Source organism: Xiphophorus maculatus, chromosome 15 (genome assembly GCF_002775205.1).
Source record: "Xiphophorus maculatus strain JP 163 A chromosome 15, X_maculatus-5.0-male, whole genome shotgun sequence".
Lineage (NCBI taxonomy): Eukaryota > Metazoa > Chordata > Actinopteri > Cyprinodontiformes > Poeciliidae > Xiphophorus > Xiphophorus maculatus.
Genome location: NC_036457.1, coordinates 12,808,125 through 12,835,941, shown reverse-complemented (window position 1 = coordinate 12,835,941; position 27,817 = coordinate 12,808,125). Strand labels below are relative to the sequence as shown.

Sequence of the window (27,817 nt, the reverse complement as noted above, 5' to 3'; positions counted from 1 at the left end):
TTATTATTTAGCTGATTTCCTTTGTGTGAAACCAAGCACAAGTAGGTCTCATGACATTATAGTTTCTAGTAGTGATGGGATTTTCGGCTCCTTTTCGAGATGCGGCTCTAATGGCTCTTCTTACTGTGGAGAGCCGGCTCTTTCGGCTCCCAAACGGCTCCCCATATATATTTTTGACATTATTAATTAATTAATAGCTTAAACCTAATTTTATAATATTTTGTTTCATTATTGACATTGTTAAGCACTTATGATGAGTAAAAATGCCGCATAACAATGCTATAGCAATACCGATGCGTGTGATGTCTGCATGTGCCTGTGCAGGTTGTTTGTCGAGCCAGCACGATAGGAAATGCTGACTTTGCACAGTCTGCACTCTGCCCTGGAACTCGATGTATCATTAAAATGAGTCCAAATCTTGCTCCGTTTTCTGTCACTCATTTATTTTCACCTATTCAGTTCTCACACTGACTCCTCTTCTTTCTGTGCTTCTTGACCGCTGAGTGAGTGTCTGTACATAAACACCTGCCGACGAACGCTATACAGCTTGGCCAATTGCCTGCCGTTTCCACAAAAAAAGTGGAGATAAATTTTTTTTTCAGTGTTTTCTCGCCACATTATTAATTGAAACTATGTGTGATTGGTCAGATGTGTGGAGCACACGCTTGACATGAGGGCAGTGGACCGACCGAGGGGAAAAAAACTCTCCGCTCTAGCACTGGCAGAAGAGCAAAACGCGCAAGGAGAGGGAGAAGGAGGGGAGAGACAGCGAGGCACCGCAGGACAAAAAAAAAAACGATGTGCGGCTCTGGCTCTGGCACTTGCAGAGCACAAGCACAACGACAGGGAGGCAGAGAGACAGCGATGTACTGTAGAAAAAACCCGGCTCCCAAATAGGATCCTAAAGGTTCCAATCGTTCACTTCAAAGAGCCGGTTCTTAGAGCCGGATCGTTCGCGAACGACACATCACTAGTTTCTAGCCTGGAGCGCCCTCTGCTGATAAGTGTTGATACAAATGAAACAGGAAAATAATAATATATATGAAAAATTGACTAAGTTGAATAACCTACCTCCTTGATCTCTTGGTTCCCTTATGTATCTTTAAAAACGTTAATTATTTCCCCGTTACATGCTTACGGTGTCTTCAGGCACCGAAAGCATGTAACGGGAAAACATTGTCTTCAGGCATATTTCTGGGAGCCTTCCTTTGCGTCATCTGTTAAAGGACCCAGGATGTCCATGCTAGCCGAGCGTGCGTATATTTCTCCCAGTTTTGATACATTGTCAATGTTTTCTTTGTTTTTATGCTATCCTTTATGCCTTCTGTCGCTTCGGAAACCATTTCCACTCTTTTATAAATTGTTGGTCAGAAAATATTCAGTTTTTCTTCGAAAAGTATTCCAGTTAGCATTAGCATTTTACAGTCGGTGATTTAAACACGTGTGTGCTACTGTACTCTGACTCTCATTAATAACGTTTCAACAGACTATTTGCTCTACTAAGCTACAGTGTGTCTTTTAATATTAAACTATGACAGCCCAGTGAGGAGTTTTAACTGCTTCCTTTAGATCTTATTGTCGGCTTGTTGACAAACACCTGTTATTTTTATTAAGCTGTATCGTTGAATAAAATTATTAATGCCATTATTAGTACACTGCCTGGCTAAACACATTGAAGCAAACCACACTTACAGGATGTTGAGTCCCAGTTAAGACATACAACTGCTTGATTGGATAGATGGACATTACCTGCAAGTCTCAAAATGAAAAACATCCATGCTGCACTTCGTCCAACAGTACTGACTACATGTTTTTGTCAAGGGTTGTATGTATGTGGTTAGTGTTATAGTTTTAAGAAACACTTCTATAAGTGGCACAGGGTATTTGACAAGGTGCAGCTGTGCTCTTACATAATTAAAACGTGATACTTCACAACAGAGTTAACTTTAGCCTGTGGGCACCACACTGTGTATACACTTGCATGAGGAAGCTTGTTCTCATCTTTCATGCAAGCTCTTGTTGGCCCGCCTGTTATGTAATCACATTGCTGCTGCTCCCTGTTCAGCCCGCAAGAAACAGAAGTGGTCTGTAGACCCTAGGAACAGCGCCTGGAGCAATGATGACAACAAATTTGGCCAGAAAATGCTGGAGCAAATGGGCTGGTCCAAGGGCAAAGTGAGTGAGGTTTCTTCACATAGAATATGTAAAGCAATTAACTCTGCACTTTTCTGTTTGGGATGGGTTTTTGTACAGGAAAATACTTGTGTCATAGACCAACAATTGAAATATTGTTTATTTCTTGATATAAAGCTCAAAGTCTTGACTTGATTGTAGCTTCAGATTTATCATAATGAAGTTGCCTTGTTGTCTCACAGCTTGCAATATAATAAGTTATGTGTAATTGTAAAGAAATATGCTAAGTTTGTACAGTTAGGAACATGTGTTAGTATTCTCTCTTTTTTTGTCATCCTTCTCAGGGACTGGGGAGGAGTCAGCAGGGATCGACTGATCACATAAAAGTCAAAGTTAAGAACAACAAACACGGACTCGGAGCAAACGCCAGCCATGAGGTCAGTTCTATTAGAAATGAAAATGTACTTTTGGACAAAAATTTGCATGTACTAAGCATTTGTTTTTTAAATCAGAAAATGTATTAATTCTAGGGCAAGAAAGGACAATAGTTTCTTTTAAATGTAACGTTGCATTATGTCTTGACCCTGCTCAAATAAAAACTATTCATTTTTTCATGTAAGTTCAAAGAAGTGTGAAGCTTGAGTATATATTGATCTGTGGTTCTTTTTTTTCTCAGGATAACTGGATTGCTCACCAGGATGAATTCAATGAGCTTCTGGCTCAGCTGAACAATCACCATGGTCAAACCACAAGTGACGGTAAGCACAGGAAGCATGGTTACAACTTTCTACTGCAGTAAGTGGTTTGCAGCTACGTATGTGAGAATCCAATAGGAAATGTTACTCAGATTGAAAGGGCTTTACACTACTGATATAAAATGTGGCTTATGTGTAACATATGCTACATTAATGTGTTTAGATTTAGTAGATATTGTCAACTGTGCATTTTTGTTTGGCAGTAAATCTGATCAAAATGTTCCTGTTTTAGGGAGGTCAACTAAAACTATTTCTGTTTGGTAAATACCTGGCTTTTACTTCTTATCTGATGTCTCAAGTACTTCCATATAATGTTCTTTGCTTCTGAAGTTATTTGTTATTTAAAGTCCAGCACTGCCTGCTGCAGAAAAACATCCCTTAACATAATGCTGCCACCCTCATACTCCAGAGCTGGGATACTTTTCTTAGGCTTGAAAGCTTCTCTATTTTTTCTAGAAATATAATTATGATCATCATGGCGAATTACTCAAATTTTAGTGTCATGAAACCACATGTTAGGTCCCATAAAATGATTATCTTTATCCCTGAATGCAACGTCTAATATTGCTTCTGTTGCCTTTGGAGTAATGTCTTCATCCTTGCTGAGTGACCTTTCAACCCATGTTAGTACAAGGCTTGCTTCACTGTGGTTAATGAAACTCTTACCAGCTTTCAGTCATCATTTTCTCAAGGTATTTTGCTCTTTTTCCTGGCTTTGATTCCCACATTTCACACCCAAACACATTCACGTTCATTCAGAATCCTTTCTCAATGGCATGGTGGCTTGACATTTCCAAGGTATTTATGCTCACATATAATTGCCAGCATCTGGAAAGTTTACTCACTCAAGGCTAAATCATCACTTGGGCTTTTACAAATTGTTTAGAGGCAAGGTAATATTTCTTTGTGTAAACATCTGAATGTGAAGAAACTTAAAAATAAAAAAGCATTATTCTGGTGCTCAGCAAATTAAAATAATTTTGGTAATCCTATTTGACTGCATTTAGTCTGATTTACTGTCATACACTAGGGTAATTTATTCCTTGCATACAAGACTTTAGATGCATCCTTAGCTTTTTCAACAGCAGAGGGTGCTACACTGCAACATTTTATAAAGTTCAAGGATTTATGTGCTCACTTATCATGTTTCAAACATTAGTACCACTTTGCTAGGAATCTTGCATATATAAAATAACTTCTCACTTGTTGATTTATTCATTTTTTAGTGGGTTGATGTGCGTAACATAGTTTTTGTTTTGATATCTGTAGAAGTTCCTCCAGATGAGATGAAGAGCTTCAGTCTGGAAGAAAAATCAAAGATTTCTAAAAAGAGGGTTCATTACACAAAATTCACAAAAGGTGAGTATCTTCCTTTTAACCAGCTGTGTTTTTCGACTTTAAACAGTTTTAACTCGTCTTAACCAATCTGTACCTGAAAGCCACACTCTGACATTCCTTTCTACATATTTAAAGCAAGACTTCATACCAGTAGCTGATTCAGAATGAGAGGGAAATGGTGCTGCTGCTGCTTTCACGGTTTTCTGCCAGAGCCCCCCTACAGTGTACACTTGACCTCTTATTAAAACTTATGCTGTCGTCTCAGACCACAGACGCTGATCAGAGTCCGGTCGGTATCTGCTGGGTCAGTTGACCCAGTGAGTGCTTTGGGAGGTTATTTATAGGCCTTCCCACTCCTTTCATTACCCTTTACACGTCAGGAAGTTAAGATTTGCTGGTCAAGGTCGGTACACTGATAGACTCGCAGAACGATGTGTGTTCAGAACCACTGGAAGGTAAAGCAGAAAACTATCATATTAAACTGCATAGTACCCTGATTACAAGATTGATTAGTAGAATTTGCATGGTAAATAATGACCTGGAGTCCAGCATACACTTTACACTTTGAATGGGGGCATTTAGAGTTACATCAGTAATCTGCCATCCTAAAACGAAAAAAATATAATTTTTTTTTTTTTTTTGTCTTTGGACTTACTTGCTTGCGCTAATTAAAATGTTTTTAATTGTATACAGTATATATAGTATATATAATAGCGAGTCACTGAGTTCAAATCTGCCTCATCAGATCTGAACACTTGACAAAACAAACATCTCAGTTTTTGCTTCACCTGGAAGAACCTTTAATATTTTACGTCATTCAAAAGCAACTTCCTGTTTCCTGTTTGGAGCATCTGGTATCTGCATTTACTCCCCCCCAGCAGAAACAGAACTCCTCTGACCCATTAGATGACCCTGCCTGATAGGACCTGGCCCCTGTCTCTCCCCCACTCGCAGCTTGTTCTTATGTTGCGAATGTGAAGTGAGTCAGAAAAAGGTGCACACTTGAGCATGACGATCTGACTGTTTCAATGTGTTTGTTTCTTTAATTTCTTCCAACATTTATATTCTGCTGCCATTTTTTAATTGCCAAGTTTTAGTCAGGTTAAGCTAATTCTGACTCACGCAATTGTATCATTACCTAATGTGACTTGGGGTGAGTATGTTTCTGTTTGCCAACTACAGGTGCATTCATGGCAGCTCCAATTAATATTTCTAATTATCATTCATGCAGCATAATGCATACATTGTTCTGCTTCTGCATGTCCACTCACTATTCATTTGTGGATATTTGCTTTCAGGGCCAACTGGGATGATTGGAAAATGTTATTCCAACCAATTTAAAGACTTGGCCTGTCACACTTTATATTACATAATTGCTCAATCATTTTTATGTGAACTAAGCAGATTCATGTTACACGATTTCAGTATTTTTTATTCACCTATATAAAAATATTGGGGACACTTAAAATTTAAGACCTGTTGTTTGATGTATGTTTTTTAACTGTAGTAAAAAAAAATGCTACAGTTTTTTTTTGCTCCAGTACCAACAGTGTGTACAATAGAGTACACACTGGAGAGCTTGTTTAGATGTGAAATTATTTAGTTGAACAGCCAACTTTCACAGTTTTCTTTTTATCTTTTTTATCTTGGGTTTAAGCCAGACATGGAAAAAATACAAACTTTGGATTAAAATTATAAAATTTATTAAAATGTAGAGGTGCACAATATTGAAATACAATTATAGCAGTTCTAGTACAGTTGCAATATTTGGTTGGCTATTATTACACTCAATGTTCCCAGAATAGTTTGCTTATTCATTTTTGAATTCAGGTATTCCAACCACATCCGTGACTACAGTTGTATGAATCAAGCACCAGGCATGTAGACTGTTTTACAAACATTTGTAAATAATGGGTTGGTTTCAGGATTTCAGTAATGTCCTGCATTGTATAATAGGATGCCACCTGGGCATTAATACCAGTAGTGCAGTTTTTTGCCATTTAAAATTTCATTTTGCACTCGTAGTTCCATTTTTATAAAGTGGGAGCAAATGACAATGTCAACAAATTGGCCACAAAATGATAGGCCAGGTTACAAAAGAGGGGAATAGAAGTTGCTGCTTGTACAGACCTGACCTCAGCCTGATGAATTGAAGTTTTCAATGATTAGAGTGCTGCCTTTTAGCCAGGCTCTTTAGTCTTTGCTCGCACAAGAGATTCTGGTAAAAAAAAAAATCTCTTTAAACACATTCCTAAAACTTATGGAAAGCTTTCCCAGAATAATTGAAGTTGCTATAACTTCAAAGACAACTGATGTCAGATCATAGACCACATGGATTAAGATTTGGATGTCACCCAAATTCACATATCTATGAAAGCAGGCGAGTAAGTACAGCATGTACAGTTACAAGTTTCCTGCCTTATTGGCCAAGTTGCACTGAACCCTTTACTCATTGATGTTCGCATCCAACACAAACTTTGGTGACTAAGACACTGAAGCTCTCAGAGAGTAGAGCAGACATTGTTGTGATGGCAAATAACGAGGAAAGTGTTGAGGTTGTGAGCAGAAATTGAAGGGCAAATTTTTCTGTTTTGTTCACCATTAGAGATTTGTATTTAAGTAACCTGCTTTATGTAGAAAAACTGACAAATAAACTGAAGTTGGGTAGTGCTCACAAGGAAACATGAAAGGGGGCTTGATCCCTGGTTTTCCATCTTTGCAAGGGCCGTAACGCTGACTGCTTTGTGCCATCAAATAATTTCTTATGCATGAGGTAATCCAATCTCCATTTTTTTTCCTATCAATGTTTTTGACATCTAGTTTTGGAGAAGTACTTTTGTTCTTTTTTAGTGATGACTCTAAGAAGGAACAGATTAGGAGGTACCTCATGCAGGAATGTTTACACTGCCAATCAGCCATTTAAGGCGTTGACAGATTTGGCACCAGTCTTAATAATTTAACTGTCATTTACAATGTGACTGTTATATGCTGTCCCTTCTCAGAAAGGGCTGAATTCTTTCCAAGCAACAACAAAGTCTCAAAGATTAGATTGGAAATTTGAGTGTTTGCATCTTTGGGCATATGTGTTGAGTTAATAAAAGGTTATATTTGTGTATTTGTGTTCCCCTAGGCGTCAGCCAGAGTAAAAAAACCGCCCCAAAAAACCTTTTTTTCTTTTAATTTTCTCCTTAAGTGGAGGTGGACTGCCACTATAGTTGCCAGTAGCAATTTGTAATCACCTAAACAGAGCTGCAGGGTAACATGTAATCCGCCACGCCTCTTTGCATGCTTCTACAGACTTCTCTAACGCCAACTCCCCTTTTTGTGAGGTTGTTGCCAAGTAAAGGCTTGCTAATAGATTTACTGTTGTTAAGCTTGTTATATGAGTGGCTGGTAAGGTCAGGTAATACTCTGATAGTTTTTAATTGTAAAAGAGGTCAACCAGTTTAGTAGATGATGCTATAAATTCATGTTGTATCATGACTTGTTAGTTTCTAACTTTCAGTTAAAATGTTGTAGCTTAAGAAGCAGTAGCCTTCCTTCCTCTTCCTCTCAGTTCAGGTTCTCTGTTTACTGTCCTGCCTATTTTTTCTATTGATATCTCGTTTATGCTGGTTCGCTCTTTGCCAACACTGAGGATTGATGGCCTTTGTTTTCGGGGAAAGGCACCGAAATCTCCACTGCTTTGGTCCAGGCTCCACAGCATAAACCAGTAACCCAGTTTTAATTGCTGCCTCCATCTATCACTTGTCAGGACAGCCAGGGTGGTTGATGCAGAATTTAACTACAGTTCTTCATCCCCCCTCTCTGTGTGGTGGCTTCATTGCTGCTTTTGGGTTTTTAAAGAGTATCATTTTTTGTTGTTTTTAACAGATCTTGACCAATTAAAAATCACACAAAAAATTAATTCTGTTTTTTTATTGTAGAGATACTTGGCAATACATATTATGCTTTGTGAAAGTCTGTTTATTTCCATTTAAATTACACCACATTGCAAGGAAAATAAATTTGTGGGTTGAACAGTATGTTAAGTTTAGTATGTGGGTTGCCCACATGAAAAACCTGCTAAGTCTTTTTCTGCAAATAGCAAACATCATCTTCCTGACTGGAAAAACAGGGTTTGCCATCATCGTTGGCAGTGCAGAGATTTCAAGATGAGATTCAGCAGCTAGTGTCCATCCCACATCTCCACTCTTTGCGACCAGACAAAGATGTCAATGCAAATAAATACAGAGTTTGGAAGTAGAGAGGCTGAAACTGCCAACAATCCTGACCCCACTGAATTGGCTGGGTTGAACAGAGAATAGGATTCCATCCCACAGCATAGTGTGACCAAGTTGGTTACCAGCATAATGAGGAGGCGGTTGTGGTTGTATGGGGTACTAGTAAGGCCCCTGTTTGTTATATAAATGAATTGTTAATTGCCAATAAGTCTTCTTTCTTTAAACTTTAATAATCCAAGCCAATAAACACCACCACATTGCAAACAGTTGCTGACTAAGCTGTTGGCAGGAAAAACTGGATAGTTTACTGTGGCCAGATAGTCAACCCTGTTGATGCATTTTCCTTACAGATGTGAGATCACTTGCAAAAAAATTAACTTTCTTTGCAACAAGAAGCATGCTTGCAACAGAGAAATAGTTAAAACCAAGTTCTTTATAAGTTTAGTACAACGAAACTAAGAGCTTTGTCAGAAAATGGGACTGTTTACTTTAGTCTTAGCTCAGTAATTTGATGTCAGATTTGCATATCAGTTAGTGCATTGTAAATCTTGTTTGACCAGTTATTTGATCTGATGATTTCCACCATTTTAAACAACTCTTTGCCCATTCACTTGAAAACCAGGAAATGTATACGTGTGCTCCCTTTTCCAAGCAGTGAGAAAATCAAATCCAGTATAATTTTTACGTCTGACCCAAGTCCAGTAGGTGACAAACACCAAATGACCTCCATCCCATTTGTTTTAGTTTTCAGCATACTTTCTTGGTTTTTACCTCTTAAGTGTGCCCTGTGCTGTGACTTTCAAAGTCAAAAGCAGGGAGATAGGGTCTTAAAAGCAATAAATAACCAAATGTTATCAGAGTCCCGCTGAAGGAAGAGGATGCAGCTGTTTGAACAGGACCCAGGCTCGAGACAGACGACTGCATGCTTCAGGAGCCTTTGAGGCCCAGTCTTGAGAACGGGAATCCGGAGACTTGGCGGACCTTGTCGTCAGTTTATTTTTCTTTGCTGTTTTATCCCTGCTGCATAAGTGGACCGTGCACAACTCCTCTTTTCTTTATCCAGCTACCACATATTAAGCACACACACATAAAATGTGTCATATGTTCTTTAGTCTTTTTAATCTGTTGATTTGTTTTTGATATATCAAATAAACTTTGCTAATAAATGCTGAGGTTGAGTCCAATAAACTGTTAAATGTTTTACTTTCTTGTTTTATTTTAGGCAAGGACTTATCTTCCCGTAGTGAAACAGACCTTAACTGCATCTTTGGGAAGAGGACCAAGTCTACCAAAGATCAAGAACAGGTAATGCATTGAACTTTGTTGTGTGAGTAAGAAAAATATTTTAATTTTTGACTGACATCTGAGGATTTCTTGCTTCAAATATCATTGAGCCTTTCTCAAAGTCTTCTCAGTTAATATTCCTAATTAATTACTTCGCTTATGCTGAAAAAAACTTGTCATCTGAATTGAGCAGGCTGATCCATGATCTTTCTGAGCCTAATCAAAGTCAGGACTCAGGAGGAAGACAGCATACCTCTAGCCAGGTGGCTCAGGCTTATCAGTCTCAGTAATTGCTGGTGACCATCAGTTCTGATGTCCTCAACATTTACTCTGGGACAGTGTGATCCCTGAGGTTTTGCAGGGCCCAGCTCCCAAGCTGCCTCTGGCTGAAGATTAGCCATGTCGCAGTGAACAGCTTTAACGCTGCCAAAGGGCCACTGATGGTGGCAAGAGCACTTAAATCCAGTTAAGAGATTTTCACTCTTACCTCTTCGTCCCCTCCTTCACACTTTCCCCTTTTTTTACTTCTGTCTCAGACCATCACATCAGGTGGTTCTGCCTGCCAGAAGGTTTTATTAAAGTAAAAACCCAAATTGTGTTGAGGTTTGCAAAAATCTAAAGTGATGATGCTTACAAAAAAGTTATTTTTTTGCTCTTGCCATCAGTGGTTGGCCCCTTCAGATGTCACTTTGCCATTTGATGCTACGGTAATAGACTAATAGTTTTGAAACTTACAGGCTCAGGTGGGTCCAGCTTGCATTTTATTTACTTTTGTAAATAAAAACAAAAAATGCATGAAATCTTCTTGTTTGTACACAACTTGCAGGAGTTATGATACATTTTAGGCCTATATTTGCTTTCATAAGTTCACATTACCTAATTTACAGATGGACCATGGTACATTAGATTGCTAAAAAAATTATGTATTAGTAAAAGGTCATTAAAAGGTAAAACATGTAGGTTCATTCACACACACATATTTAAGTGTTTCTCCTTGTTTTGATGATAATTATTTTGTCACTAAAGATAACCCAGATTGTCTTTTTATGTACTAAATTAAAATATTCTGTCATGTATGGATTCCACACCCTAAACCAGTAACCCAGTTTTAATTGCTTCCTCCATCTATCACTTGTCAGGACAGCCACAGTGTTTGATGCAGACTTTAACTACAATTCTTCATCCCCCCCTCCTCTGTGCGGAGAGAAGCAATTATTCTATTACAGAAACTGCTAAAACCTGCATTTATTATATTTAAAATATTAACTATTTTTTATTTATTTTTACTCATCTTACTAAGAGCTATTGTGGAAGGTCAAAAAAGCCATTTGCTGCTCCAAAGCCGCAAGTCGGAGACCCCTGCTCTATACAGCCAGAGGAAACTTGAATAACTTTGTCACTTTCCTTAGGATTTCATAAAATTAATCTTAAACCTTAAAACAGATATAGACCATTTGGAATCATAACTTTAACATGTTCATATACCTTTATACCAATAAATTACCAATATCTGTCTCTTTGGATGAAATAGTTTTAAACACATAGCTTTATAATGAGAAAACACACAAGATAAAACTTTGCTTTGCAGCCAGAGGAATTACAGCTAACAATTATTGCACCACTTTTACATTTGTATTTTATGGTGAAATAAGCATTTTCACCCATTGTGTTGTAATGAATTAATATATTTTCATGTTGCAAACCAGTTTTGCTTCCCCAAGTTTAATCGACCCAGTACAGAAAGCCAGTCAGATGGTAAAATATCTACCTTTTGGACAGCAATACACAAAAAAGCCTTTTGCTGGATTCCTTTGTTTATTTCAAGCACTTGGCTTGAAGAAATTGGCATCTTGAAAATCCATAAATTGTACACAAAAACCCTTCCTCTATTCCCCTGCAGGTGCTCTGCCATTACATGACAATAGGAGATGCTCCCTGGCTGATTAACATTGGAAATGCAAGCAATACACACCATCATTTTTTCCCTAATCGTTTGGTTATGGGTTCTTATTTTTCAGCCAGGTGGGACACCATTGACTACATTGAAAGCACCAGCAACAATTACAATGGTTTCCCACGAGCCCTGTGTTAAAGCCCAGCAACATCTGAGGTTGCAGGGAATAAATAAGAACTGTGATTGACCAATCAGGATCTAGGCGTTTTGCCTGATATATTATGAATCTGTCTGTGACACTGGAATGGACCTTTGTCTCACACTCATCTTATATCAGTCATTTGACATGTTACACAGTGTCTATATTGAATAATTTCACTGCTCCAAAACATTATACCGATGCAGATATGGGCGATTTGGTGTGTTTGATTACGGTATTACACAAATGTCCATCTTGATTAAGCTCGTCTGAAGCTTCATGGACTTCTTCAGGCTTGCCCTCTTTCCCACTCATGAATCTTCCAGCTCTTCAACCACCACCCACGGCTGTCTCTCCAGCATCCCTTCCACCAGTCCCCCCACAGCGGGTGTTTTCCTTCCTCCACAGTGATGTTTCCTGCTCGTCCCTTATCGCTGTGCGCAACGCTCCATGAAACAGACAAGTGCACGCACACACTCAACACACAGGTTTCTATTCATCAAAGGCAACTCTGGATATGAGAGCATGCAAATATTTTTTATTTGTTTTTAATACATAGTTGCTGTTGCTCAACAATTATGACATTACACCACACCTGAATTACTATCTGAAATTAATAATTAACCTTTGAGCCATTCAACTAAATACACTCTGACTGACTGGTTGAAGCTTTACCCCTGACACCAAACATGTGAGGGGTAAAGTTTTGGAGCTATGTCTCAAACTTTGAACATCTTTTTGGAACATAGTCCAGTCATCCCAAAAATAGTGTGGCACAACCGCTAACCTACCAAGAATCCTAAACAGACAATAATCAGGGAAACCCATGATAACTGTAGAAGATCTGCAAATCTTTTAAGAGGACAGTGAAAGAAAGAAAACATGTTTTTAGATTATATATTCCAGTTAACAATTATTTGTTTACAAAATTAGCTGACAATTATTTCAATAATTATTAATTTGATAAATTGTTTCAGCGCTATTCTGGTCAAATGAGACTATGACCAGAATAGGTTTAATGTTTTAGCTTGAATCTCGGTCAAGATTTCAAAGAAGAGCTAAAAAAATATATTTTCATACAGTCTCCCTAAGTTTGAAATATAAATCTGTAGTTTACAAAGCTGTTGGAGACATACTTCAAAAGACCAAAAGGTGATTTTTATTATTTAAAAAAAATATGTCATTTATCGTCTTCCTTTCACTTCAGAATATTACATCAATTAGGTTGATCACATAAAAATCCAATGATATTCATTGGAATTTGTGGTTATAATCTAGTGTAAAACGAAATGTAAAATAAAAAAGGGGGTGTGAATACTTTTGCATTGCACTGCAAAATGGAAGAGTTACTTCCCCCCAAAAATGAGATTTTAAGTATGTTTATCATACTTATTTATTGTAGACATTCAGCTTTGTTTTACTGGGGGAAAGCTATTTGCCATGTGCAAGTAACTAACTTAGCAAGATAAATTGCAGGCCACTGCTTCACCCACAGCTTCTCTTTTTATTGTCTAGCCACCTAAAAATGTAAGGTTGCAGCCATTATTTACGATGTGTGTTGGGGTATAGCACCTGTCCATCTATCTGGCTATCTGTTATCCATCATCTATCCTATACACACGAACCTCTTCCGTCTCCTGCCTCCTCTTGAGCTCCTCAACACAATTACTCACCACATGACAAATGACAGGCTCTCACTGCCGAGATATCAAAAAGCCCCGGCCATTTTTAAATGCAGGGACATTGGCACCCCCGTGCTCCCTGCGCTTATCGGCGGGCGAGCAGTGCCCCTGGCTGTCCTGCTCTCCTCCTTCCCCCTTTCTCCACCACCCCTGCTCCTCGTGCCCTCCTCAGGGGGTTTAGTTAGGGGAGCCACATGGAGGGCCAGCGCAGCTTGATTTATCTCCCTCGCCCCTCTGCCCAGCCACTCAGGCAGTCCGAAAGAGCCGACGAGGCTCCAACGGGCCTCGGCTCGAAAGCCCGGCATTAGCTGAAATAAACCATTCTGCCGCCCAGTGAAAAATGTCCTCTGATTGGCTAATTAATCAGTCAAAGGGGAGCGACGCGGCTTGTGGCTTGAGGGACCCAAGCGGGCGACCGCAGAGGGCCCGCTGATAAATAGACTCCCCGCCGATTCATACATCAACAAAAGTTAGTCATTTTTTATAGGCGCCAGCTCAGTTGAAAGGTGGAAACAAGCTGGAGTTTTATTTTTTTCACCTACATTTCATTCTTTTTTTTGTTTTTTTGGAAGGAGGAGTCAAAAAATAAAAGCTTTTAGGCTTTTCATTCAAATTACCTGCTTTTGTAATTGTGATTTTAATTTAATATTTAAAAGAAAATGAGGAAAATCTTTATTTTCCACATTTCAAATAACTCCAATTATGCACTAGTCTTAATTAACCATCACTCATTTTTATTTTAATTTGATTTCAGTAAGGGCGCATCCACAGTTTTAGTCTTATGTTGATTGCTTATTCTGTTTGACTTCAGCAAAACGTTAGAGGTGCTCCAACATTCATCCATTTATTATTTCTCTACTCCCTTGGTGTCAGAAAAGAAAAATGGTTCAGCTTAAATTGGTACCAGCCTTGTTTTGACGTTTGAACCTCCAGTCAGACAGTGGGTATGCTGCGCCCTGCTCTCGGGTCAGCGTGACCCCTGCGGCCTCTCCCACTCCCACTCTTGATCAGGCACAAAGAACGGGGGGATCAGGCCTCATCGGGTGGCACCTGTTGCAAGCGCTGGCTGCCCACGCGTCGTCCACATGAAGGATAGCCCGTCGGCATGGGCTCCCCCGATACCGCTGTGTTAAGGAATATGGAGCAGGGGCGACACGGGTTGAGCATTTGGCAGACGCGTCACAGAAGGCGCCAGGGAGCCGATGGGAGGAGTAAAGCTGTGGAAGTTTGCTGACAGTGCAGAAGCAAAATCAAATTTTTGCTACATAAATTGTCTCCAACCATACCCCAGGTGACAAAGGTGGCAATTGAGGCATGTGAAATGTTTTTGATAATTAGAAATGTCAGAATGTCAAGAAAGTGTAATTTTCTGGAAAGTAGTTTTAAGATCAGTCTACAAAAATTTGTGTCTAATTGTCAAGTTTATAACATGGAGTTTATTGTATTTGTTTGATATGGAGGTTAAATTAGATCATTTCGTATTTATTCCAGACTGTATCCAACAATAATAAACATGAACAATGAACACATGGTGAAAACACACCCAAGACTCCAGTCAGTCATGCACAGTCTGAAAGATGTTGTTGGCTGAAGAATTAGCTTATAAATGCTTATAACCTTCTCCAAGTCATCTGTATATCTTATATAGTAAAAGCCAAATATTCAGAATTAGGTCCTTTGAAAAATAATGTCACTATCTAACCTGGTGTTATCCAATCTGTGCCACACTTATCAAATATGTGTGGCACTCATCATGAGTGATAAGCCCCATAATAAGTTTGTTCCCTACCAAAATTCAGCAAAGGTGTTCAAAACTGATGGACACATATTTTAGGCTGACATTTTTGCTGATAGTCTCAACACAAAGTATTAATATTTAATTAAGTATTCTAATTTAAATTTATGTCAACCCTTCATCCCTCTAACAAATGAATCAATTTTAATAATTGACACTAGTCAATTGTTTCTTTTTTTTTGGTAGGAAAAGTGACCCATGTCTTTTTTTGTTGTTGATGAAAATAAACTATTTTCCAGACTTAGATAATGGAAAACAATAGATCTTAACATTTCTCAAAAATGTGAGACATTTTTTTTAATTATACTTTGTTCATTCCATTAAGAAAATATTTCTAGATATGAAGAAAAAAGAAAGGCTAATTTTATCCCTTTAGACAACAATGCTGATCTGATGAAAGGGCCTAACAGTGTAAACGTGCGTCGCTGCAGTGTGGTGGCTGCTATTTGAATGCGCTCATACAGGCAGCTGCACTTATTGCGGGCTGTTCGTTCACAGATAGCATCTAATTGCCGAGGCCAAACCCGATCCCAGTCTTGATCATGTTTGTTGACAGACCCTTTTACTTTTACCGCTGAAAATACCAAGGCCACCAAGAACAATCCCTCCTCCTGTAAAATAAGCGCCGCACACAGTTGCCATTTACCTCTGTGGCAGTTCTGTGGACTGCTCCCGGCTGGCAGTGCCAGCTCGCTGACACTTAGAGATTAGTGCAGTACTCAAACAAACAAACAAACAAAAAACGAGGTGTCTGTCCCATAGTTACAGGCCTAAGCTACAATATGAGATCTGGATAATTACCTCCTAGTGAAGCTAACCGCCCAGACAATTTCAGACCCTCTTGGCTGTTTACAGTCAGACCACCATTTAATCACTGACTCCTAAATCTAATGAATCACAGCTGAGAGAAATAATCACAGCCTCTTTCCTCCCTGGGGTCGGAGTGAGGAACCCCGGTGTTCATGAAGGCCTATTGTCGGCGAGTGTTTGCAGTGTTGAACAAGCTGCATGCATAATGTTGTCTTCATTTGTTATTTATGATTAACGTTCCCACAGTGGGAACAAAATGCAATTTTTTAACCCATATTTATGTTTAAACTCCACACAGTGTCTGCTTTTAGCAAAGTTTATGATGTGCGGTATATAGTGGGCTTATGTGCTTAATTTGTTTCCGTTAAATTTGCGATTGGTAAACCTAATTTACAAAGAAAGGAGAAAAAAAGATTGGAATTAGTTTAAAGGTGTAGACTTGCGTGTTGAACTGAGGCATTCACTTATTTGGATTAAGGCTTCCACCTGTTTTTCTGTCCACCCACATCATGCTGATGAACGATGGGCTGCCGGACTTCTGCGCTCATCAGGGAGAGACAGCTGGCTAATCAGGCCCTGATCCATAGACCTCGAGTATCACCAAATTTATTATTGTGGCAGGACAATGAGGGCAACTCTCATGCAATTACCCACCCAGCCAATATCGGTGAGAAATTATTGAAAAAAAAAAAGTAGCAAGCAATGCAAAGAGGCAGTTTTTCAGGAGATAAAAAGCCATGTGCTGCACAATCAAAGTTTAATTAACAAGATTAAAAAGGTGAGTTGTTGAAATGGTTTTTGGTTAAATTTACGTGTTTCAGATTGAAGGAACTTTAATACAAGTAAACTTGCTCTCGAATCTTGTGTTATAGTACAAAATAACACAAGTAAATGTTTACGGAGTCACCTTTTAATCTTTCCCCCTACATGTTTCATATATTACTTGCTGTTGAATTAGACTGCAGCTAACTATTCTGCCTTACATCTCATTCTATTGTTAAATTTGTTTGCAAACATTAATTCAGCGTTTTGGCCTCCTAAAAGTATTTAGTTAGACTTGAACAAATGGAAAGAATCGAGATGAGAACTAATGAATGCAAAAAGTTTGCATCCTGTAAGTTACATTTCCTTTGGTTTCTTTCATTGGATATATATTTTTGATGTAGATCAAGACACTACAGACTTTAGCCTTAGTCTTTATTAAAAGCGCTGATGCTTCTGTATATGTAAAGAACTTAAATTGCCTTGTTGCTGAAATGTGCTGTACAAATAAACTTTCATTGCCTGCATAGAATAAGCTTGAAAGTATTGACAGGCACCACCTACATCTTACAATATTAGCCACCAATCAGGCAAAGCTGGGTTGTTGTTTGGGACAGAGTTTTTGTCCTGCCTTGTAAGCTGCTGATGTGTGTGTTGTCTTTGATTTATTATTTTTTTGTAACATCTTGTCAAAAATATGCTTAATTGCCTTTTTTCCTTAAATGTTCAGCTTTTTGAACTGGAAAATGTTTTACCCATGTGCAAAGTAAACATAGATAGTACATTTTATCTTAGAAAGGTACGAAATATGTCTTTTTAAGGCATAGACATATTGCTAAAAACTGACTTTGCAATTTTTTCCTAACCCTGTGATGTATAAGAAAAATGTAATGTTTAAGAAAAATACAGGGATTTTTGACAGATGACTCAAATATTAGTATAAGTTATGCTGCACTGTTTCCATCTTGTTGACAATTAATTGCCACTGATCTGACCTCTTTTTTTTCTGAATGTCACAAATATGGTTTTGTTTGTATTTGGAAGTTATTGTTAGGGCTGCACCATAGAAAATCTTACGACAATCAGTTGCCATATATGCCTATGTTATTCTTTCTCATTTATTCCATCATCTGTGATCTTCAGCATTTTGAACAACATCATTGGCGTCCAGTGTGAGAATCTACTGCTGTAAAGCTGTCCAGCTGACTAAATATTATATTGGCACCAGAAAAGCAGGTTCACGACTCTTGAAATAGATTAGTCATATCACTATGTTCTGATATGTACATAGCACAAGCTGATTTTGTTATATATTGTTAAAAATCAGTCCTATTCTTTATTTGAGGCTTCATGTTCAGAACAAAAATATTTTTTTCAAAAGCCCCATTACTGCATTTTAGAACTTGTGTGAAACTGGCAATGTAAAACAGTTTGAATTTAATAAAACCACTGAAGAACCAGCATTTTACCTCAGTGTAAAAGCAATGGAAGGTTACCCACAAATATTTAATTTATTTTTGTATTGTAGGAACATTGATCTATCTTGGTGCCAATTAAGCTCTTTTGGTAAAAACAGTTTTTAGTCTAAAATACTTTAAAATTTCAATACCCGTCTTCATTTCAAAGCATTCTTGCTCAGCTTTGTATTTTAAATGCCAGGTGATATTATGCATCTTTACTCGGTTATATTGCACTCTTTTTGCTATCATAATATTTAGATCAATGGCATACAAGGTAATAGATCTTGTATTGTACAAAAAAAAAATGCTGGCTAAGATTTTTGCGCTCTTTTTAGATCACAATCAGTGTAAAGTAGGATTGCTTCCTCTGCAAAAGAAAAAAAGCCCAGGTTATTACAAATAAATGTAATAATATTCTAGGATTTTTTTTTTTTAATTCTAGGACTCACTGGAGAGAAAAGTTTCTCATGCACTGAAGTGAACCTTTTTCTTCATTTTTCCTGGCTTGATTGACTTCCCCTCTGAATACATTGGCCGTGCTATTTTGGCACCTTGGCACATGTTTTGCCATTGGCTTTCCATTGGTTACATTAGCGGGGAAGAGATTGAACTGGAGTGTCTTGAAGGAGGCGTCCTGTTGAATGTCTTCCCAACCTCTCCTTTTCTTCGGGACCCTCTGTGGACCCCTCCCTGTGTTCCCTGCCCAACCCTATCCCCCGCCAGGGGAGTGAGTGGATCAGGAAGGGCCCGATAGCCAGCCAGACCGCTCCTCTGCTGAAGGAGCCTTATCTCAGAGCTGCACACAGTGCATTGAGCGCATCCTTTTCCTGGGGTTCTGCGTCTGGGTGGAGAGAAGTAGATGATGTGGGAGGAGAAGTACACACGGCTTGATAAGAGGTGTGTTCTCCAACCCTGTGCTACTCAACTCTGCCATTTTTGCCATTCTTCCTAAATTTAGCAATAAGCTGGACAGATTTTTGCAAAGTTAATAAAATATAAGACATTTAAAATTGTGTATTTTCACAAAAGAATATAGAACATGAAGAAAACATCTATTCTCACAATGCATTCACAGGTGCTTTTTTCTGCAATAGCTTAGTCAAATTAGCTGCTTGTATGTTTAAAGTTGTCAGTTTCACTTTATTTAATTTTTTTTTTTACCTTAGATGAAGATGGGATAATTTCTCTCCATTTTTTGCTTGAAATGACTAGACAGTAACCATTGCTGTGATTTTTTTTAATGGTATAAATGTTTTCATATTTTTTAAAAGATCAAGAACATTTTTTTCAATATTTTTTTATTTACTTGCTTTAACCCACTAGGAACTGATGAAGTTATCAGGTTTTCATATTATTTTTCAACTTACATATTCAGTTGAATTAAAACATCAGCAGTTTGCCATTCATTTCATTGAGTTTATGTCTATAAACATTTTTAATGCCCATAGGTTCAAAACCCAGCCTTTTGGTTGTAGGTATGAAAAGTGTTGACCTCTTGAATACATTTACTCTGGATGTATAAACTCTCTTTTCGCTTCTTACCTTTAGCCATGATGATATGCATTTTTACTCTCTTATGTCATGTTTTCTGTCACCCCAAATGCTCAGCTCCAGCTGGAGAATAATCTGCACAGTCAAATATGCATAATTTATTTAGGTATTACATTAAGTATTAACATATTTCACATAAAGCATGACAAAATTTTATTCAAGTACTTTTATGCAGTTTTTTTTCATTTAAGAATTTGTGAATTTCTTATCCATTGTTCATCAGATTTCAAATTAATATGCTGCTTTTTTCCACATCTATTAATGTAATTGCAACTTTGAAACGCTGTCCATAGGTCAGTAGGGCTGTTCAAATTTGATTTGTCTATTAAAGTCAGTACTTGGGTTAAGTAATAAGTAGTGGGTCAGATATGTGGAAAAAATATGTATAGTATCTGTATGTGTGTGACTTGCCTGTATAATTCCCCTTAAATAGTGCCACAGTTGTTAGGAAAATACATTGTGGGTTAAGTAGAGTATATTGGTTGCATTGCACCTCTAAAGACCTTGCTAAATCCTTTCTGCCCATACTGAAAAACTTTGGTGATGAAAAATTATACATGTCATCACTGGAGACAGTTTTATTATAGAGATATTATGGGATTCTGCAACCAGTGGGAATCCTATGTCTTTGGGACAGAACGCTGGCCTTTCAAGATGTCAACACTTGCTCCCCACAGGAAGGGGTTTATCAGAAACTACCTCCACAATTTGGCAATTGAGAGGATGGAGTGATCTGCTTGCAGTTCTTACCTAAGACTCATTTGTGGAATCAGCCTTGGTATGTTGTTCCTGCCAAAATACTCAGCACAACCACATCAGTGGACTTGTGGTAAATGCTGGTTGAAGAATGGCATGCAATCCCAAACCAATGTGCGAGGATGAGGAAGAGCTGCCAGGCAGTTCTGGTGGAGTGTGATTTTTCCATGCATCATAGATACAATGAATACACAAATAAGTAGTTAAATTTCTTTTTAATTCTTCACACCTCAATTATGCAATCCATTCAACAGCACTAAACAGGAGTTGATACCTAAATAAGGCTTTGGCAGAGAAGTTTTTAATGGGGACAACCCACATACTCACTATTGCTGCTTAAACCACAAATAAAAATTTTGAGAAATGGGAAATATTTTTACTTTCCAGCAGTATAAGATCTGTTGGCAAGAAGCATTGTTACTACATAGCAGAAGCGCATCAAACACCAATTTCCATACTCTTTTTGATACTTTTGTTTTAAAAATGCAAACTTGAAACACAAATGAATCTGGTAATGCTTGCTGTCTGCTGGATACAAGACTTTGACATTGCAAAGGATTATATGACTAACAAGTGTGAGCGAAAGACGCAACTGAAAATGGAGAAACCCCTCTAACGTTGCTGCCAAGTACCTTCCTGTTAGCCTGTCACCCCCAATAGTTCATGCTAAAAAAATCTCCAGGGCTGCCAGTAATGCTGACTGGATCAGTATGTTTACATCCACTCTGTGTGTGTTTGTCCAGTCTGTGCACAGCACTTCTACCTGCTGTCATATCAGAGTCTAATGGAATCCCCAGGCAGTGAAGGAAGAACCACGCACCAAGCTCAAGCCACCTTTCCCTGATGATGATGTTTCTCTCAGTCTTTCTTCCCTTTGCTCATTCAGCCTGTCCCTCTCCTGAGAGTAATTTCACAGGCAGCTCTAAAGTGGCCCCCAGCCATCTTCCCAAATCCCAGTTACATGCTGTTTGGCGCTGTCAGCTCTAAGCCTCATCTTCACTCTCCCAAGCAGAGAGGACGCCATTGTGCAGTAACTGGGAGTATAGATTTTTAGTGGGAAGCTGGAAAGTTTTGTTTAATGACACCTCACCTGAAGGGCTTTATATTCCCCTTGTTAGAAGTTGTGGTTATATCTGGACAAGGTCCTAGATGGTGGAAAACTTTCTTTAGCTTCCGTGTTGGGTTCACCTACATTGGAAACCACTTTTTTCTGTTTTTAAGGTCTGCACAGATGTTATTGGAACCATTAATCTTGTTGATACTTATAAGCTTTCTTGGTCATGTTTGAATTTATTTGAGAATCATTCTGGCCAAACAGATCAGTATTTTTATCTTCATTACATTAAAATTTTTGATGAAGGGACTTAACAAGAAAGCTTCATGTACATCTCTCAACTTGGCTCTGCATTTGAATTAACTTGAGCCATCCTGTCTATCTCAAACTGTAATTGAACATAAAAGCTTTAAGGCCAAACAATGACATGATAGCATACAACTCAGTGTTTTCAGTTAATCTGTGTGGTGTGAAAAATGTCATCCACTTCACCATCTTAGCAGCGTCTGCATTGTTTAGTGCGACTCTCCAGAGGAGCTTCTGTATTCTTCACGACAAATCATTATGCATTGAGTAGGCCATTAGGAAAATGAAGACAAATGGGTCATAGGGGCGAGGTGACAAATTGTACATGCTGTGGAGGTAGAATCTGGACCACGTTGTGCCTAACAGTTTTAAAATAGGCCCCGTTTAATGCCAAACCTAAAGGCTGCAGCGAGGATTTATAATCAGACTGAGTTTTCTCCTAAATATAGAACAGAAGATCATTGCATGCCATGTATGTATAAATTCATAAAAACTAAACAGCTTACAGAATTTTTGCTGTGCTGCTTTTTACATCTGAAATAAATGCAACAATCATCGATCCCTTTAACACAGACATTTATGGTCATAAAGTACATAACCATAAATGTGGGGTTGCAATTCAGTTTATCCTCAAACTGAATTGCGACCCCACACATTCATACCAATAAGTTAGCATGAAGCTGTTGATTTCATATTCACAAGTTAAAAGTTAAGATGACTAAGAATGGAGAAAGCGATTGTGGAAAGTAAAGGTTGGAAATGGCCTGGCCATTGTTTTCCTATGAAATATTACTGGATTCATATGTCCCCTCAGTGCGCCTTCTGGAATTTCTCCCAATGACCTTGATTTCTCCAGTTTGTCCTGTCCTGTTTTGGAATTGTAGGCAGCCTATAAAGTTGTAGCTTGGCAGTGGCCAACACTTCTACATATCGATCAATTAAAGTTTGAACAAAATTAATTTATAAGGCCTTTTATTGCTGGCAAAGATGCTGTGGGATTGTTTACAGCACACACGATTTCTGGTAAGCTGGCACATTACAAACAGCCGAACATTAGTGATTGGATAAAATCAGAGCCAATTATTTAAAACTTCAACAGAGTCCATGCCTCCAGCAAGCAATCCTTTCTCAGTAAGAGTCCAGGGGCCTCATGCATAAAGCGTGTGTGCGCACAAAAAATGTGCAGTGCCATATTTTATGCACAAGTCCGCATGTATAAAATGTAACTCTGCGCCAAAGTTTGCGTAAATATACGTACACTTTTTCGCTGGCGTGAAAATGTGCGGCAGCCATGAAACTTTTTCTGTGGACAATATCAAGCTGTAAAGCGTCAAAACTCACCTAAATACACTACAATATCACTACATTCAGTGTTATTTAGACCAAGAAGCATCGAACCCGATGTTTGGTTTTTTTCATGATTTTAATATATAAGTTAAAGTTACTTTACTTTAACTTATTATTTAAAGTAAAGAATGAAACTAAACCACATTTATCCTCAGACAATAAGCTAACACACACACAAAATAAAGAAAGCAAAAATAAAAGGATCCAAAAACCTCACTAGTAGGTACCGGGACCAGTCCAGCTGCAGTCATCCTTCAGTGGAGCCGCCAGCTTTGTGAATGTACCTTTCCGGACAGAAAGCAACTCTATTCTGTAAATGTACAACTGATGCACATGATTCCACTATTTATGATAAACGTCCATTTTACCCACTCAAAGGACTCTCTGACTCTCTGTCTGGCTTTAAATCCCGGCTGAACGCTCTGCTGTTCAAACAGGCATTTGCATGATCTCTTTATTTTCTGTTTTTTATTATTTGTATTTTTTTCTTTCTTTAAAATGTATTATTTCTATTTTTGTGAGGTTACCTTATGTTCCCTGAAAGCACCTTTTAAATAATATATATAATAATAATAATAATTATTATTATTATTATAAATACTTATACTGCTACAAACAAGGATGTTGCCATGGTTATTGCTTCAAGTGGTGGCAGACTTCCGGATATTCATACTAATTTACATATGTATTTATGTAGGCGGCAGAGCAGACCAGCAGCTGCGCTCTATTTCCCGCAAATTTTGATGTATAAAGGAAAGGTGCGCGGCCACGTGCATGCGCACGGCTTTATACATTCGAATTTTTTTGTGCGCCGCACTTTGCTAAATCTTTCCGTACGCCAAGTTTTAGTGTGAAAACTGCGCACTCTTTTATGCATGAGGCGCCTGACCTTTTGTATGAAACAAAGCATAGTTTTTCCCAGTCTAGGTTGTAAAAGTGTTTTGCAACTTTATTCAGAGAAACCACACTTTTATAATACTCTGAATTATATTATTTTGTTAAGTTAACTAAGTAGCTTCTCTTTTGATGCACATGCCCTCTTCTTAGGAGAATAAAGTCAAATTTAAACTTCTGAAACATTTCTGTGGAATGAGAGATGACTTTCCTAAGAAAGTTCACGTGTTAGATTAGGTTGATTGCTAGCCCTGGTTTTCTTCTCTTTTCTTGCTCTGGTGGTAAGCCAACACAAACAGCAGATCTAGTTTCATTTTGATTTGACAGTCACAGTTCAGCTACAAGTTGTATCTCTATAACAGCTCCTCACCACTAAATATGGAGCTGTTACAGAGGGACGACAGCTTGGAGCTGACTGCGAACAAGCCCAGCTGGATGTCAGGAACAATAAAAAAAAAAAGCGACTCTTTTGTTAACTGTGCTTATGTTAAGGTTCTAACACCTATTGTTGCTTCAACATCCTTCTTTGGGTTTTTCACTCACTTTACATCTTTGGAGTAATCATAGTCTGATGATTGACAATCACTTAAGCTCCTTTGTTCAAAATGGTGTACCAGGTCTGGATGTACAGATTCTCTAAATAACTCTTTTTATTTTTTGTCTTTGTGGTGTAGGGGAGGAGCAGGAGCGAGTCTCCATCTGAATCAGAGGAAAGTGGGACTAAGGCTTCTTCTGAACTTGATACTGAGTCAATAACCAAGACTGTGACAAGTTCTCTGAGCATGCAGGAGTATTTTGCGCAGCGCATGGCACAGCTGAAGAAGGCTCGTGGCTCTGAAGGTTCAGCATCTTCTGTCAAAGCGGAGACTACTGAAATATCAAGCCCCGCTGAGGAGCTCAGTCCAGTCCATAGCAGCAACAATGATGCTGAAGAACCCAAGAAAAAGAAGAACAAAAAGCTAGAAGAGGAGCTAGTGGATGTAGAAGAGAAGTGCAGTGCCCCCATTGTACCAGAAGAAAAAGAAAACAAGGAGAAAGCGTGTTCAAGAAAGAAAAAGAAGAGAAAAACTGCAGAAATCATTGATGAAAATGAAAACTCTAGCTCTGCCAGTGTTCTGGAGATGAACTGTGAAAAACCAAGTTTCTCCAAGAAGAAAAAATCTAAACACATAGAAAAGCAGCTTATAAATGTTCATGAGGGCGAGGAAGACCACAATGGAGTAAAGGAGTGTGAGGAGGAACTAGTTACTAAAAAATCCAAGAAGAAGAAAAGGAAGAGAGAAAATCAAGAATAGGGTGGAGTTTAGGTTTTGGTTAAATTTGTCCAGCTTCCAAAAACTTTTTACTTCACTTGTGTTCTTGTCCTAATACCGACCTTTTTAAATATATTTGTAACCAAATGAAATCTCTAATACATGAACAACAGATGCCTTAGCAGCTGGCTTAAATTAAATTAGCTCTTCCTGATTCTTGTATCTCCTGAGTCATTAAATATGATTCAGGGAAAAAAAAGCTGTTTTCACATTTATTATTCTTTTACTATTTGCATGCATTACTATTTATGTATACAAAACTCCATATTCTCCATGTCGCCCAGTTTATCACTCGTTTCAAAAACTGAAAGGAAAGCGGTCATCAATGTGATACATGACATCTGGTACTTTGGCATGATGGGCTTTTTAAAACGAGTCTGTCTATGAAATGTCGACATTTTTCTAAATAAATATGGACACACATTTTGACTCTGGTATTTTATTGACGCTGGTATCTGTATTTTATGGCCTGAAATTAGGTTAATTTATGAATAGCATAACTCCTACAGAAAGAGAAAACAATATCCCATTGTGGAAGTTTATAAACTGTAGGGCCACGTTACAAAATCAGTGGAAGTATTCAGGTATGTATTTTTGTCACAGATGATTTGGCTGACAGTCACCATTTACCTTACAGATGTGACGCAGGATGTTCCGGTTTGTTTGACTTCACAAACTCTTAACAAACCCGCCTTGTTCCAGCTCCTGTGTGGGATGAGGAAAAGAAGATGCCAGTGGTGTCCAGTGTTGCGCATTGAAAATATTGTAGCATTCTTTGTCTCTATTTTAGGTTTGTCTGTGTTGAAATGATCTGAATGTGTGCTTTGTCTTCCCTGGACGAAAGAAAAGGTTGACTAACTTTGTAGGCACGTCAGGTGTGCTAATTCTTATTCCGTTCTCTTTCCATTTCCTGCTACAATCAGCTAAATCTTGTTGCACCCTCTAGCTTAGAAGGAAATATGACAAATCTTTACAAAAAATTGTCAGATTTAACATTATTGTTTGGTTTATGGTGCCTTGCAGAGCATCCCAGTTTTTTTCCTTAATAAAAATCAAAAAAAAGATTGTGTACTTGAATATGCGTTCAGCCTTTCTGAACCAATATTTTGTAGAACCAACTTTTGCTATATTGTGGTTACAACTGCAACTCTGTCTTCATTATACTTTTTACTAATGTTCTTTGACAAACCTCTGAGGCCTCTTTCTCCCACGAGTTCAGTTCTGGCTATTATAGCCCATTTTATGTCTTTTTACATCTTTTTCAAAAAAATTACCTACAGAGCCGTATATCTTGTCAGCCATTCATCAGGCGTGTTAGACGTGTTTTTCAGGTTTTGATGTTGACCCAGAGCCATAAGGCACAGACTTGAGTTTTGACACCACTTGCATCACGTCTTCCCAAAATACATTAGTTATGTTCAGGTTTGTAATTTTTGTGATTTGTATCTTTGTTTGAAAGGCTGCAAAGTTGCAACACACAACGCACTGATTGTCGTCTACCATGTTTTACTGTTTTGTTTTTCACACGAGCTTTGGTCAGTAATCTCAGCTTGAAATCTTAACCGGAATGTGTTTAACAGTCAAAACCCATTTTCACAAAACCCTTTGACTGACTTCAAGAAGTGTGATACTAATATGACAAAGTACAAACAGGAATCTTTAGAACTGCCTTTATGCTTTTTCCAGTATCTTTGATCCTCCAATCACTTTTTTTATCCTCACTGTTACAGGAAAATATTTTTTTTATATCAGAAAATAATTTCTAGGTAAACACCTAGAAACCAGTCTCATTGGTTATTAAAAAACCTCAAATATATTTCTATATATAGAATATATTCCATATATTCTAGTCTCAATGATGATTTACAAAGAAACGGAGGTTTCCTGCATTTTTCAATTCTCAAAATGCATCAAATTTAACAGATGTGTTTATGTTATTGAGGGAAATCATGTCCATTATGAGCCAATTAATTTCTACTCACAATCTGAGACAATTCTGCTTCTGGTCTTCAAATGACTTATTAAAGAAGATTTAATAAAAACACAAAGGTTCTTTTTTGAACCTGTTTAAAGATTTCATGAAATGTATCAATAATGTGTTCTGCTCTTAGAAGTCAAAGGAAATTATTATGATTACCGTAGCTATTTCTGTATTTCTATAACCTATTTTAATATAAGAGGGGAAGAAAAAGTGGGAAAATGGATTTTGAACCAATAGAGAATCCACCAGTATTTGCATAGGAATCCCCTCTATATCGAGG

At 38.0% G+C, this 27,817-nt stretch overlaps 1 protein-coding gene across 1 annotated transcript; it reads left to right on the top strand.

The window, feature by feature from the left end:
- Nucleotides 1–1,148: 1,148 nt before the first annotated feature.
- pinx1 (PIN2/TERF1 interacting telomerase inhibitor 1) lies at nucleotides 1,149–25,979 on the top strand. The gene is made up of 7 exons (XM_014469202.2): nucleotides 1,149–1,253; nucleotides 2,066–2,175; nucleotides 2,478–2,570; nucleotides 2,810–2,891; nucleotides 4,158–4,247; nucleotides 9,672–9,754; nucleotides 24,918–25,979. The coding sequence occupies exons 1-7, from the start codon at nucleotides 1,235–1,237 to the stop codon at nucleotides 25,536–25,538; spliced, it is 1,098 nt and encodes a 365-aa protein (XP_014324688.1). The 5' UTR covers nucleotides 1,149–1,234; the 3' UTR covers nucleotides 25,539–25,979.
- The last annotated feature ends 1,838 nt before the right edge of the window (nucleotides 25,980–27,817 follow it).

Bases quoted from the DNA above. Each gene is read 5' to 3' on its own strand.
- pinx1 (XM_014469202.2), top strand. The intron at 2,176-2,477 runs GTGAGTGAGGTT...CATCCTTCTCAG, and splicing joins TGGGCTGGTCCAAGGGCAAA to GGACTGGGGAGGAGTCAGCA. The intron at 9,755-24,917 runs GTAATGCATTGA...TTTGTGGTGTAG, and splicing joins CTACCAAAGATCAAGAACAG to GGGAGGAGCAGGAGCGAGTC.